Genomic DNA, 15812 nt, shown 5'->3' on the forward strand with positions numbered 1-15812 from the left:
TAGGTATATCTAGGTTAGTACTTACCACATAAAGTGAAATAATTAAATTACAATTTCTGATTTCTTAAAAGAGGTACCTACCTACAACGACACTATAATGATCCCTGAAATACACTTTACGATATCTTCTCGCTATTCTAGAAACGCTATTATATTTTTTGGAGGAATGAGTATGTAATCCGTTTGACGTGCTGACTTAACTGTGTCGGGTTATTGACTGATGTCCCGTCCCTTTCCTTTTCGGTGGATAAGAAAATGACAGAAATAACTTAAAATAAAATTAGATGGTATTTATAGGAATTAGCACCAACCACCCTAAGACTAAAGTAAAGCCCAGAGAGAATTGGTGCGGGGCGAAGTGTTTCCGTTCCACACTTCCGTAGTATAATTCTGTTTGTAGTGGTCATAAAATATAGATACAAAACAACAAGAATAGTAAACATAAGTGATTTAACCCCTAAACAAAAACTCCGCGTCGACACTTTCACCAAAGTCCCAAGTAAGTAAGTAATGCTGTAGGTATTTCATTCGGCGAATACAACAAAGTTAGGTACCGAGGACATTGACCTTTTACAAAACATGATGCATCGAAATTCGCGTTGCATTCACTAGATGCGACGATAAGAGTTGCTACTGGGGTTGGCACCCGTATATTTCGAGTGAATAGGGTATTTAGTTTCCAACTGGTCAAATCAGGGGGGTTAAAATGGCCACATCGAAGCAATTCATCTAAGATAGCAATATTGCTATTTGACATTGTTTGCATTGCGCACTTACTTTTATATGCGCAAGTGTCAAATCGCAATGTTGCTTTCTTAGATGAATTGCTTCGATATGGCCATTTTAATCGCCCAGTTACTTTACTAAACGTCAAAACACGAAATTACTATCGAATTTGTATAGAAAAGTAACCTGGGACGTCATAGAAATACAGACAAACTCGTTTTATAAGATTTTTTTACCGAAATAAAAAAATATCGGTAAAGAAACTTCTATTTGGGGGTCAGTCAAATTGAGGTTATTGGGGTCGAACTGCATGTTTTATCCGTTGTTATAATGAAGGTAGTGGAGCATTTGCAGGGTTTGCAGGTAATAAGGTTGCTAATTGCGCCGACTTTAGATTCTAACATTGTATTCAACAAAATATTATTTTTTACTTTTTACTTGATAGATTTTAAGGTCGGTTTAATTTTTTTTTAATTATTCTGGTTCGGCTCCCTGGTTCGGTTACTTAACAACCTAGTCAAGTCAGATACTTTTTACGAAACGTCATTAGCGAAAGTTTGGCGACGTCACCAATAAAAAGCGGTCAAATGTCGTATCGAAAATAAATCAAAAAATAAAATTAGGTTGATTTTTGATCATCTTAGTATGGCTTTTTGTTTCTAGGTTAGGATTTTATAATTTATCTTTGACCGAGTCAAATACGCTATTGTGGCAGCCCTATGCGACGTCAAGTGCATAGCTAACATAGCTAGGTTATAGGTCAGTTAAACGAATGTTCACCCGGGCGAGATGTGACCGATAGAGAGAGAAAATGAGTTGCTGGAGTATTAGGGGTCCTTTGTCACTAGCAGGAAATCCCGCTTTATTGTAAAAAATAACTATAAACTTTAAAAGCCCGGTTTATATGATCACCAGAATAATCAACAACAAACAATGATTTTTTATTATCACAATAACTGAGACTGATCTGGAAAAACCCAGTAACGGGAGAATAAGGTATTTGACTGGATCAAAGGTAAATTATAAAATGCAAATCTAAAAATAGAAGCCAGTGTAACATGATCAAAAATCAATCTCATTTTACTTTTCGACTTATCTTCGAATTTTATTTATGATTTAAGTAACAGTGAGTTTGACAGCTTTTATTAATGACGTCATAGGACAGTATTAGTTTCCAACTAGTCAAATCAGTTACTTTTTACTAAACGTCGAAACAGGAAATTATTGTAGAATTTGTATGAAAACGCAACAGCCTCCGTGGTCTAGTGGTTAGAGCGTTAGGCTCAAGATCTGGAGGTCCGGGTTCGATTCCCGATGGGGACATTGTCGAAATCACTTTGTGAGACTGTCCTTTGTTTGGTAAGGACTTTTCAGGCTTGAATCACCTGATTGTCCGAAAAAGTAAGATGATTCCGTGCTTCGGAAGGCACGTTAAGCCGTTGGTCCCGGCTATTAGCCGTAAAAACACCTCCACCAACCCGCAGTGGAGCAGCGTGGTGGAGTATGCTCCATACCCCCTCCGGTTGATTGAGGGGAGGCCTGTGCCCAGCAGTGGGACGTATATAGGCAGTTTATGTTATGTTGTATGAAAACGCACAATGTGACGTCATAGAAAAATGTGATAAAATGTAGGACTTGTTTTTACGTTTCTCTGGATTAAAATTCGTAATATTAGTTAAATAGAAAAGGAAAAATGTTTTTCGTTAGTTTTAGATCTATCTTTATTTAGTAATCAGAATTTCATAATTTATCTTGAACCTAGTAACAATCCATTTCTATACAAACTTCGAACAAAAATTTCGTTTTGACGTTTCGTAAAAAGTATCTCATTTGAATAGGTTGTCAAGTAGCCTATTAGCCAAAATAGCTTAACTTCTTCTCTTCGATGTGTTGTGAGATCAATGACCGACCTCATCAAGGCTCTCTATCTGGTGTCTTACTATTGAGTCCCCAAACCGACTACTTATTGTGCCTTTCGAAGAACGGATCATCGGATTTTTAACTTATTTATTAAATGTTTTCTACATAACATAATATAATAAATAATATTATTCATCAAAAAAAAAATACTAAAAGTGACTGCGAAATTGTGTTCTCATTATTCATAATTATAATCTTTCCAATTAGGAGTAAGTATTTTTAATAATTTAATAGATACAGAACACTCGTATGAAATTAAAATCTATCTTGACATTTTCAACTTAGCAGTTTGTCTGCCAGTCTAGAAAGATTGGTTCGTGATTGACTCCTATGTGATGTGATGATGATGAAAGTGGTCCGTAGTGATAACGTATCACTCGTTTAGCTTAGTGGATCGAATCGCATTGAAAAGATTGATAAAGTAAACACAAGATCCTATGCAATGTATTACGTTTTACTCGCGGTTTTTCGGTGTAATTGGCAGAAAAAAGTTATAGTTAATCCACATGTGTGGATCGGTTATATATATCCTACAAAAAGGGACGGCCCAAAGAGACCTGGCGCCGCTCGGTGGACCGGGAATTAAAAACTCTCGCATATCATGGAAGCAAGCTGCAGCGGCTGCAAAAGAAAGCGTGGAGAGGAAATCATCTTCTTAAAAAAAACATTTTCTTCTGATTACTTTTGACTTGCCCATTAGGGATCGAATGCGTAAGTATGTATGTATGAACATAAGTATGTACATATTTACTAAAAACTAAATTTACTTACATAATATTTACAATTATACTTGTAGTAACAACTGACAAGACTTCTCTGTATAATATTAAGTACTAACAAATAGAAAAATAATGTTTAAAGTATTACTTGCAGTGGAAGAACCTGTTACAAGTTATTTGGTTAAGTTAGTTTAGCTTCGTATACTTCGCTGGGGAAAAGCTCCGGGCAAGTAAAGGTATATTCAGATAAGGTCTAAACACTGGATTGTTTTTAACATTTGTTTTAATATGTAGTAATGATTAGATGACAGCTATAAAGTAGTTATAAAGTCGAGAACACAGAGAACCTAGGAATTTTTGATGTGCCGCGCAAAAATGATACCTACTAATGATAATTTACGTTGCGAGCGTGATGGGCACATTCGGTCGAGAGAACCACCTCTCAATTAAAAAAGCTCAATTAAAAATGCTCCCTTTTACCAAAAAGTAATTTTTAATTAAGCTTTTTAATAGTTACTTACGTGTACTTTTGTTTCTTTGTTTGTTTTTTTTTTTTAGTTTTAGTAGTATAGTTTTAATTATTTGTAATGTTAAGATTAATAATATTTACTTGTTAAGTTTGTAATATTTGTTATATAGTTTTTAGATTGTACCTATTATATAATTTCACTCGTGTCTTCATGTAAGGTTTGATAATATGATTAATAAATAACATATTTAACAGAATACTTTACATAAAATAAGTATAGTGTAGAGTGATGCAACCCTTAGTAATGTATTTATAAATTATTTAGATGATATATTTATAAACAATTTTGTAAGCCAACGAAATATCTAGGTACCTGAAACTTCGCATGTAATCATGCACCATAAAGGCACAATAGAAGGAAGCATTGTACTGCATAATAGAACCATCGATATATAAAAAAATAAATGGTTTATTCCTCGTTCGTCCTGAAGTTTTGTCCCACATTCCAAAAAATTCTTAGTTCGTCCCATATCAATTTCGAAGTCTTGCTTCGTCCCAAATTATAAGTAGGTACTTTAAAGGTATAGTCAACAAAAAAGAATACTTACTTACTTATTTTTTTAAAGTTAAATACCAATAAAACAAGTCTTATCATTAAAATATAAATCACTTTTATTATTCAGTATCACATTCAAAATCACAGAAATGTTATGTTATAATAATTTTAAATAAATACAGAACAGTCAGATCTATGAGAAACAATAATTAGGCAATATTTACAATTAAAAATATAAAAAAAATATTTATTAAGTTTTATTATAATAAAATAATATGAGTAATATTTAAAATAATAGGTAATCCTTTTTTGCTGATTGTACAATATAGTAAGTTTGGCATATAAAAAAAACATGGGCCGTATAAGGAATACAAAATGGGACGAAGTAGGAATAAAATATTTAAAATTATATTTTGGGACGAAGGAAGAATATTGTTCGGGACGACATAGGAATTTTTTATGTAGGACAAAACTCAGTGGGACAAACGAAGAATAAATCAAATAAATCAATTATAAGTACTTGGGGGTTAAAATGGCCACATCGAAGCAATTCATCTAAGAAAGCAATGTTGTAACTTGACATTTGCACATATAAAAGTAACTGCGCAATGCAAACAAATGTCAAATAGCAATATTGCTTTCTTAGATGAACCCCGTTTACCTCAGGATTCAACAAGTGTTTCTCTAAAACACCCTACTGAGGGACCTTCCAGGCTACGTTCCCCAAAAATAATAGATGGTGCTGTTCAGATTTATTGAAGAATGATTTGATTTGATTTGATTTGATTTGTATTGATTTGATTTGATTTGATTTAACGTGATAATTACCTACCTATTTTCTCATTACTCGGCTACATAATTATTCAAAAACATAATATCATTGCAGAAGCATAATATAAAAATAATTGTTACTTGATATTTGGATCAGATTATGTATAAAATTAATATAGCTAAATATATTGCTTCTCTTTATTTTCCCTCCGGCGCCAGGGGTCTACTTCTCAAACAGTCTATTTCTCATTTTGACTACTTTTTGATCAGAATAATAATGGGTGGAATTTGTATCGTGGCTGGGTGTAATGAAAAGAGTCGTCATTTATACCCAAAAACAAAGATAAAAGTTGCATAATGTATTTGTTATGCATGAAATTAAAAGGTTAAATAAAGGAAATTTATCGCCATCTGTATATATACATCCATATATACAGGGTGTTAGTGACATCGTAACGAAAACATTGAGGGATGATTCAGACCATTATTCTGAGTTGATATCAAGTGGAATTTTCCGTCGCAAAAGTATGGATAGGAAAATAATTAAAAAAAAAAACAAAAAAAATCATGAATTTTTTGACAGGAAATTCCACTTGATATCAACTCAGAATCATGGTCTGAATCATCCCCCTCAATATTCGTTACGGTGTCACTAACACCCATACCTACTTGTATGGCTACCGTATGTACTTGTACGGGGTGTAAGTGACATCGTAACGAATACTGAGAGGGATGATTCAGCTAATTATTCTGAGTTAATATCAAGTGGAATTTTCCATCGCAAATGTATAGAATTGAAAATAATTTTAAAAAACTAAAAAAAATACATGATTTTTGCGACGGAAAAATCCACTTGATATCAACTCAGAATCATGGTCTGAATCATCTCTCAAAGTTTTCGTTACGATGTCACTAACACCCTGTATATACTGGGTGTTAGTGACATCGTAACGAATACTGAAGGGGATGATTATATATATATATAATTTTTGTAGAAACTAACCTGGAAAGTCTCTCATTGCACAAGATCTAAAGTCAGAGAAATCAAAGAAAATCCAGTAAAGGTTTCTAAAGTACAAATCTTTACACCCACCGGAGATGCGAATAATAATTTCCACATATTTTATCTGACTACATTTTATTTCCCCTTTATCGTACGAAACTCGTACCCACGAAGTTATCTAAAAATGTGTGAGCGCAAAGTCACTTATGAACTTTTATCTTTACGATTCTTTCTTTGAAATATCACACCAACTTTCCAAGTCGTATGAACGAAATATCTTCGCTATTTCTTTGTGAGAAAGTTATTCAATGTTCGAGTTAGGTAACAATAGTACGAGTATGAACTGTACCTTGAAGAACAATGCTCCCTGGCCGGCCCTTGCACCCTTACGTCAGTTGCATCTATGTAGAATAAAGGTTGGCAGTCATAATATAACTTTCGTTTTTATTTACCAACGACATTACGACATGATATCAGATGGTATAAGTTCATTCACCATTGCATACTAACTTGCATCTACCTTTTTCTATTTACATGTAAGTCAGTTGACTGTTGTAATATATTAGATATGCCTACAGACAAAAAAAAACTGATGACCGTGATATTTAACCAGACGCGCTAAGAGAGGTACGACCAAGTTTTCGTCAATCACGACTTTTATTCAAACAAAGATCGACATTATTATTACTGCACTGTGATCGTTATTTGTAGGCTAATTCTGATTCATCGTGGTTTTACCGTGGAAATACCACGATCACCCGTAGACAAAATTATTGCCGACGAAGTTAAGAAAAATCGACTTTATTATTACTGCACTGCTGTTGTTATTTGTAAAGAGTTTTCTAAACTACGTCGTCAATAATTCTGTCTATGGGTGATCTGGGTGTTACCGTGATATTTCCACGGTAAAACCAAGATCAACATACGACTCTATAAATAACAATCACAGTGCTGTAATTCGTAATAAGGTCGATTTTTGTTTCAATAAAAAGTCAGTAATATATTAATATCAGTAAGTTATTAATTCAATAAAAAAAAGTAATTAATAACCTTTCAGCATGCAGCTACTTTAGATATGAAATCCAGATGGATATGATAAACCACATGGTGACAGGGGTTACCAGCTAGCGTAACATTTGGGATAAACTCTTAGCTCTCTTTGACGACTTGCACGGAATAACAAGCAACTGAACGAATTCTAAAATACATACGCATTCTTAAACATAGCCATAGAATAAGGAATAATAGTAACATAGCTAGCGAATCACATCAGAATGTGATTTTATTTAACAAAGTTTCGAAACGGACACATTATACCAAGTAAAAACTGAACTTTTTTTTTACTTCAAGTGCAACACAGAAAAGGACTTGACCTACGACAAGAATCTCGTAGTTTACGCCAGTCAAGCTATCGTCCTGGTAGAACTGGTAATAGAATAGAATAGAACTGTGGCGTTCTCTGAGTCTCGCGTAATTAGAATGTAGATAGAAGCTTAGCTGACGAACGTACAGCCCGACTGTAGTTTGTTTGTCTGTGTGTTCGTTATCTTGTTGTTGATAATGTCAAGGAAATTATAATGTTGGAGAGTGCTTTCTTACGTAAATAGAGACACATATACATGATATTGAAGTTCTATGATGACGAGCACAAAATAGAGAATATGATGCCACATGACTGCAACGACCAACATTTTGTATTTTACAACATAGTATAACGATACTTTATTGCACAAACAGAAAATACAAAATACAAAAGAGATATAGAAATAGTACTATAAGCGGCCTTATTGCTAAGTAGACACCTCTTTCAGGCATTTAATATTTTTTTTTTTACTTCTCTGTTAATATGTAATTTGGTGTAAGTTCATTTTTTCTTACTGTTTTTGTATTGTTACTGTGGCATCCTCTAATAATAAATACTTTCATTTCTTCTTTTTATGTACCTATTTAATATAAATTATTATCACCTGATAGGCGGAATAGGTATAACTTCAGCACTCAGCACCATTACTGATGAACCATTGATTTACTTATAAGTTATACTGGTTATAATGGTACATACAAAGTTATTAATAAGTAAGTAAGCAAAGTGATCCTATATTTTTTTTGTAAGTGGGCAGGGACGCCAAGCATAGTTTTTTGAAAAAGAAACGTTTTCCTGCCTGCCGGAGCCACAACCTAAACAAAAAGAAATAAAAGCGAAATACTTTCACAAAAAAAAATGTCAACGAGTAAAATAGCGCAGTGAAAATTTTCCCCTGCTACCGTAGCTAGTACAGCCACATCGCGTCAGCTGAATTCAAGGTCAATGACACGGTTGGATGCACCGTGAATGCAACGCTCCGTTGCATCTATATCCCTGCAAGTACTTTCATATAAAGCTGCATGTAAAAATATTTACTAAGTAAAGCTTACATTGTTGTCGTAGTTTGTATTTAGGAGTAGGTATGCAGCTCAGATTTTACTTTTAAAAGGTAAGGCAGAATATACAAGAAAATCTCCTGCAATCGCGTAGTAGAGAATGTTAAAAAAAATTCGTTTAAGACAAATTATTTACTATTATTATTATTTATTATCTATTATTTATTGGATTTTTTTTAATGGAGCAGCGTGGTGGATTATTCTCCATACCCCCTCCGGTTGATTGAGGGGAGGCCTGTGCCCAGCAGTGGGACGTATATAGGCTGTTTATGTATGTGTATTATTTATTTTATTTATTTATTGTACCTAATACTTTTATCGCGATGTAACTTGGCAGGTACTAGGTACTAGCGACGATGTATGTACAATACAATACAATTGTTGTTGTTGTTGTTGTTGGCACAATTGTTGTCAGATTAATTGAATGAAATCGAGATTTTGTTGAAGAAAACATCACTTGTGATTTTTTTCAAAAATGCCCTTTCGTGGTTTTCTCTTTATGGTGACAATATTGACCTATTGAACTTAAACTCACGACTATATCTCCATTGGGGAGCCAGAGGTATATACGTTCTATTTCTCTTTTGTTTTGTATTTTGTTTTTACCTGTTTGTGCAATAAAGTATTTGTTATGTTACGTTATGTACATCGCACGATGAACTAAGTACCCACGCCTCACCGAGCTTTCTGTTAGACCAACGTGACGGTGACCCATTATATTATTATTCTACATTTTACTTATAGGTATCTATTCAAGTGCCCTTTTTCCTCTAAATTTAAATAACTCCCCCTTTAACTACTTATCTATATATAAAACATCCCTTATCTATTTTACGTGCGCATTTCCACACACTGTAATGTCACTGAACATGCGAATGAAAAGAGAATTTATTTTCAGACTAATAAGCATTCATACCTGAGGAAACACTGAATAATACATATGACTCGGAGTAGATTCGGCCCCGGCGGGGTTGTAGCTCAGCGTACGAACTTGCACGAACCACCAGAAGCTGGTTTAAATCAGGACTTGGACACAAGAAAAATATTGGTTAAACCGGCACGCGGCATGACGTCATAATATTAAAATTGTGCTTAAAATAGCCATACTTACCGCTTTCATTTTTTATGACAGGTACTTACTTAACTACTTACCTTAATTATCAAACAAAGGGTTTCTTGCCACTTCGACTAATTCGCTGCCTTGTACCTTCAATTTAGTAAAATAAAGACATAACGATACTCCAAAAAACAAAGGTTCCTATTTTCTATACCGGTAGCATAACCGGAATTCTTAACCGTTTTGGGTCTACCTGTAAACCATATCGGTTTTGTAATTTTTGCTGCCTTAACCGCTTTTAAACTCTGGTTTAAACCGGTACAAACGAGTTTAAACCAGCACGGAGAATCGTAGAGACGTGAAATAATAATGACAATTAGATCCGTACCTCGTTCTGCGGGTGTTTGTCGTTATAATGTTCTAGGGCTTCTGTGAAATGAATAATATATTAAGTTTATTACGACGGGAAGGGAATATGTTTGTTCAATGTCACACAGGGGAATGAGTATATATCGTGTTCGTATCTTTGATGTTATAGTACCTACCTAACTCAAGTAAGACGAAATCATATAATATATTACATAAAAAATCAGACTTACACCATTCAGGCTAAAATAGGAAAGCCCGTAAAGGCGGCGCGCTTTCTAACGCTAAACTTACTAAAAAACAAGTGCTTCTGCTTAAGTATATGTCGTGGCCAGATCATAGAATTGACCATTTCATGAAATGATCGACCATTTCATGAAATGGTCGTATTTCATGAAATGGCCAACTTCAACTGACCATATCGTTGAAACGTCAGCGTTTAATGATATTTCCATACACGTTTGGCCATATCATTAATGTAGGGTGTCCATGATAAGTGGTGTAATAAAAACGCGAAATAAGATAGGAAATAATGTATTACTCTAGTACAAAGTACAAAAATGTTTAAAAGTCAATTAAAAAGTCGTTTTCGATTAACGGAGTGTTGATGTAGTTGACATATACGCCGTAACTGCATCTCGCTTTGAAGTCGTCGTCATATTTTTTGACACTATTTCATGCCATTGGTCATCATTCAGTATACTTTTCGTGTGTAAGATAAACATACTGGCGGCGTAGGGGTGGCCCAAGGGCCACCCCCGCCGCACCCTAACCTACTGTTATGCCTTGTAAAAATTATAAAAAAAAGGATTATGATAATTTAAATTATGACAAAAACATTTATGCGTTTTAATAGAATCCTGTTTCAAGTAGTTAATGCCATCTGCGGCATATCTACAATAAGTCACGTCAAAAAAAGAAACTTTACGGACAGTAGGATCGTCTATATTTTTCTTTTTTAAAATTAATATCTCTTCATTCGCAGTTTTAATTATATCATATTATGAAATCCAATAATAGTCCATTGATTTACGTAGCGTGGTCACTCGACCTTCATTATTTGCCATATAACCTAAAAATAAATAAAAGTTGCTGTCTACTGTTAATACGAGTTTTTCTTTTCACTTTAGTGTCAAAACATTGCTTCAATGCACTTTTATCTTGTATTTGCTCATTATTATTCGTATTATTCGCGTTCACACAAGAATAATTATTGTCCGGCGCCATTATGCAAAACATAAACAAAGCGACACCAGCGCCACTACCGGTGGATAATGTTACTATTTTACGATATGATCGCTAACGTTTGGCCATATCATGAAGTAATCATGCATTTAGTTGGTCATATCGTTAAACGTTTTGTGTTCATTGATCTGGCCAAACCACATCATGATGTGGCCAACGAATGTTGTTCCATTTCATGAAATACGACCATTTCATGAAATGGTCGATCATTTCATGAAATGATCAATTCTATGATATGGCCACGATATATATACCGTTAATGATTTATTATACATTTACCTTATTAAGCGTTACGTCACAATTCATTTAAGGTCAAATGTATACAAGACCCTCTTCAAATGGTCCGTAAATTCTACTACCTAAACTGTCGTCAGGGATGAGTAAATGGGCAACCGTCTGGCTGCGACCCAACGGTGTCAGAGCTACTTACGAGTCCGCCATTATTCATTGCATAAAAATAAATGAACCGCGTTCCATTCCGAATGGGGGAAAGATCCCTTTTTGCCAGAATCCTCGAACAAAATGCCCCGAACATTGAATCGCCCGGGTGTGCCCCCTTCATAGGTAGCGATGTCGCGCACGACAAGCGCGGGGTTCGACTATAAATGCAGGGAATGCTGTCTACATAGTTAAGTCGTGCATTTTTGGTATATGCCCGCGATTCGTGTCGTGTCATGCGCGATATTGTAACTCATGATGTATGGCATTAACTGACCCTGCTATGCAGGCAGAAAAATTAATGGCGCAAAAAATGCCATGAGTGCTATTGATAGAATTTCGGTCGGACATTTCAGTTGTTTTGATCGACTTTGTTTACTACACACAAAGGAATATTTATTTTATTTTACGGAATATTAAACAGAACGACCAGTTCAGTGCAATAAGTGATTATATTTCAATAAGATAACAGTTTACAATCGTCTCAAAGCGCGGTAAGAATTAGATCTGTCAAAGTACGTCAGATAGTGTTGTGACGTTCATTAAAATAGTGATGTATCAGTGATGTATTAGGTCGATCGATTCTTTTCTATAAAAGTATCTATAGTTTAAATATGCAAAGTGATCATTTTCGATATAACAACGGATTTTTGTTTTGTAGCAAAAACCATTATGTGAATGGCCCTAAAAACACACGTTTTATCTCGCTATAGGTACCCATAGCATTCCATAGTAGGTAAAAAGTCTCAGGCGTATTCCCTTTGGAATTCTTATGCGTGTTGTAAGAATGTGACATTTACATTTAAGTATAAATTCTTACAAATTCAACAGAAGAGGGAAAATGTACATCAACTTTATTATGTCAATCAACGTTGGCGTTCAAAGTAAGATTGAAACATTTGGGCGTAAAAGTACTTACTTACTGAATATTTTAATGGTATAAACACTTAAATAAAGTCTTATAGAGCGAAACATAAATAATCTAATATTAATTACTTCTTAAATAGGTCTAAGTACGTCTAAAGTGTTTGTTACCAATCTATAAGTACTATCTCTATCTACGAGTATTATTTTCATTAACAAAACCATACAGACACGCTAGTTTCGATCTTAGGAAAAAAATGTGATCCCAAACATTGGCCCGGAAAATTGGAAATTAGTTAAAAGAAAACGTGGTTTTGCATAAGGCCTCGATATGTAGATAACCTCACAGAACAAGTAAGCTACTAAGTATTTATTTGAGTACTTAAATATGTATTCATTACATGAGGCACGTCAGGAGTCGAAGAAGAAGACAAAGAGAAGATGTATGTAAATGTAGAAAGTCTAAAATAGAGTTATTATGACCAGAGAGTGAATTTTCTACGAGCATGCAACCACGCATGTCTATGCAACTGAGAAACGCTTGGAATTGAAGAAAATCATTCGTGGTCACGATCCCCAGAAAAAGGGAACGATGAAGAAGAAGAAGTTAGCCTTTCTTCTTCTTCTATCGTGTGGGTTGTGAAGTGGAGTACCAACCTCATCAACCCTGGTGTCAGGGTTACTATTGAGCCGCCAGAGGCCCCTGACATGGCTCATGTAACGACTACTTACTTACATCAGTAAGTAGTAACCGGGACCAACGGCTTAACGTGCCTTCCGAAGCACGGATCATCTTACTTTTTGGACAATCAGGTGATCAGCTTGTAATGTCCTAACCAAACTAGGGATCACAAAGTGATTTTTGTGATATGTCCCCACCGGGATTCGAACCCGGGACCTCCGGATCGTGAGCCCAACACTCAACCACTAGACCAAGGAGGCCGTTAGCCTTAATCAAGATATACAGCAAACACAGTGACTTGAACGAAGGCTGTGGGTTCTTCTCTATGACGATCGACGTACATGTCCCTCTGACCGTCCCAGATGAAACCAATGGCGTTGTTGTAACTCTGGGATCTCTTCTGGCCAATAGCGACGACGCACAGGATCCGATATCGATCGTACACATATTTCAATGTGCGTACGATCATAGCCGCTATCCGGGTGGCCACTGCGGGTGATAGCTGAAACATGGATAAACTTATAAGAGAAAATTAAACAAGACTACGCGTAACTGTTTGTCTCAGAATAAGGATTTTAACTAAGTACTTTAAACATTAAAAGTAAAGTTGAACTCATTGTTTTTGCCTAGATATGATTTCTTCAAGTAAACATCAGGTTGACACAAACATATTTTTCATGTCATATTTTTTTATCCGACTCCGGCGAAGCGAGAAGGAGGGTTATGTGTGTGTTGAACGACATGACTGTATGTGTGTATGTATGCGTACTATACGAGTATATCTCAGAATATTTTTTAAACAGATTCGCGTGGTATTATGTGGCTTAATATAGGATACGCTTTCCTGTCAAATGCCCACTCACATAGTATAATGGGGCTGCAAGTTGTCCTATTAATGATCCTCTTCCTACCATGATCGGGATGCAGGCGTGATTTATGAACCTATATATGTACAAGGGGAAAACTTATACCGCTTGTTGATACACGTGTCCGTTGAAGCAAATATCAAGAATGTCATCGACAGCAACCGTTATTTGGTGCAGACTTAAAGGGACTCTAGGTTCCAGCTGATAAGTCGGCAAGTACACCTGGATTGGTCGCTTGAACTCCAGGCCGATCTAGAAAATAAACGAACTAATTTATTTTTATTAAAAAGGGTATTTACAGACGGACGGACAACAAAGTGATACCACCAGAACCACCAGACAGAAAAGAATATCACCTTCCTGGTGTTTATCCTCAGGCAATTAGACCCGCTTATACACCCTAAGGCTCAAACGCCTTAAAGCTTAAAGCCTTGGGCTCACGATCCGGAGGTCCCGGGTTCAAATCCCAGTGGGAACATATCACGAAAATCACTTTGTGATCTCTAGTTTGGGTAGGACATTACAAGCTGATCACCTGATTGTCCGAAGTGAAATGATCCTTGCTAAGGTTCGTTAAGCCATTGGTCCCGGTTACTACTTACTGATGTAAGTAAGTAGTCTACATGAGCCATGTCAGGGACCTTGGCAGCTCATTAGTGACCCTGACACCAGGGTTGATGGGGTTGGTAATCCACCTCACAGTTTTTATCTTGAAAGATATACCTATAAATCTTCACCTGTGATTGGCTGGACGACAGATTGACAGGAGTCGTCATTTTCTACCAATCAAAACCGATTTTTATTGTGATGGAAACTAAAGTTATGCACTCCCGATAAATGCATTTTCGGAGGTATGTAGCCTAACTTAAATTGGGCTGGTTTTCCATTCGCGGGTTGGAAGGTCAGACAGGCAGTCGCTTGTGTAAAAAAAACCAGACCTCAACCCTTCAAGTTAGGTAAGCGGACCCTGTGAAAAACGAGATAATGCTAGGGAGATGGTGAGAAACTAAAGTTATGCGACTAGACCCTCAGAAATCGGAAGCTATTGTCAGATCCAGTTTTGTGGGTGGACGCGAAAAGAACCACGAATGATACTCACCATCGACGTCCTTTCAGTGGGTTTGATTCCTGTGATCTCGCTCATTCCTATTGAGAGTTTTCTCACGGTGATCCTGCTCAACTTTCGCTTCTGTAAATTAAAATAAATAACTGATCCTCCCATTAGCCGGACGCATGCCGAATCACTTGTGGGCCAAATTTACCACCGAGGTTTCTGTTACCAACGTGATAGGTGGTTAGCTTAAAAGAAAAGCTTAGTTTTAAGCTTAGTTAGGTTAAAAGAAAAGAAAGGAAAACATGAAACAGTAGGACTAGGGTCCTGTGCTGGGAGGTTTTCTGGCCACGTCTTTCCCTCAGCGTTACAGATTCCGATGTGGTAGTAGTTTTACAGCTAGTTACATAATATGTAATTTAATTATGTTTGACGTTCAAAAAGCGCTAACTTTGTAAGCCAATTTTGAAAAATTAATATTTTTGAATTTTGAATTTTTGAGCCATATCACCGTTTATATGGTCGAGCCAACTGTGTCAGTGCAAAATCCACATAAGAAAATTAATTACTTACTCATTGGTGCAAGTCCGGCACCGAAGTCCGAACCTATGCTGATACCAGAACTACAGTCACTTTTTGGGACATGCCTGGGAAGATC

General features: G+C 35.8%; 2 protein-coding genes across 2 annotated transcripts in view; one reads left to right on the forward strand and one right to left on the reverse strand.

The window, feature by feature from the left end:
- LOC126367488 (uncharacterized) overlaps positions 1–15812 on the forward strand; it is a 476961-nt gene that overhangs the window by 419482 nt on the left and 41667 nt on the right. The window lies entirely within an intron of this gene.
- On the reverse strand, positions 13506–15247 carry LOC126367634 (dynein light chain Tctex-type 5-like). The gene is made up of 3 exons (XM_050011251.1): positions 15203–15247; positions 14209–14355; positions 13506–13739 (listed from the first exon to the last, which is right to left on the reverse strand). The coding sequence occupies exons 1-3, from the start codon at positions 15245–15247 to the stop codon at positions 13506–13508; spliced, it is 426 nt and encodes a 141-aa protein (XP_049867208.1).

The sequence above is a fragment of the Pectinophora gossypiella genome, chromosome 6, assembly GCF_024362695.1.
Source record: "Pectinophora gossypiella chromosome 6, ilPecGoss1.1, whole genome shotgun sequence".
Classification (NCBI taxonomy): Eukaryota; Metazoa; Arthropoda; class Insecta; order Lepidoptera; family Gelechiidae; genus Pectinophora; species Pectinophora gossypiella.

Coding starts and splice junctions, on each gene's coding strand:
- LOC126367634 (XM_050011251.1), bottom strand. CDS start 15,247: ATGAGCGAGATCACAGGAATCAAACCCACTGAAAGGACGTCGATG. Junction 14,356..15,202: donor CCACTGAAAGGACGTCGATG/GTGAGTATCATT, acceptor TTTATTTTCTAG/ATCGGCCTGGAGTTCAAGCG. Junction 13,740..14,208: donor GACACGTGTATCAACAAGCG/GTATAAGTTTTC, acceptor TCCATGTTTCAG/CTATCACCCGCAGTGGCCAC.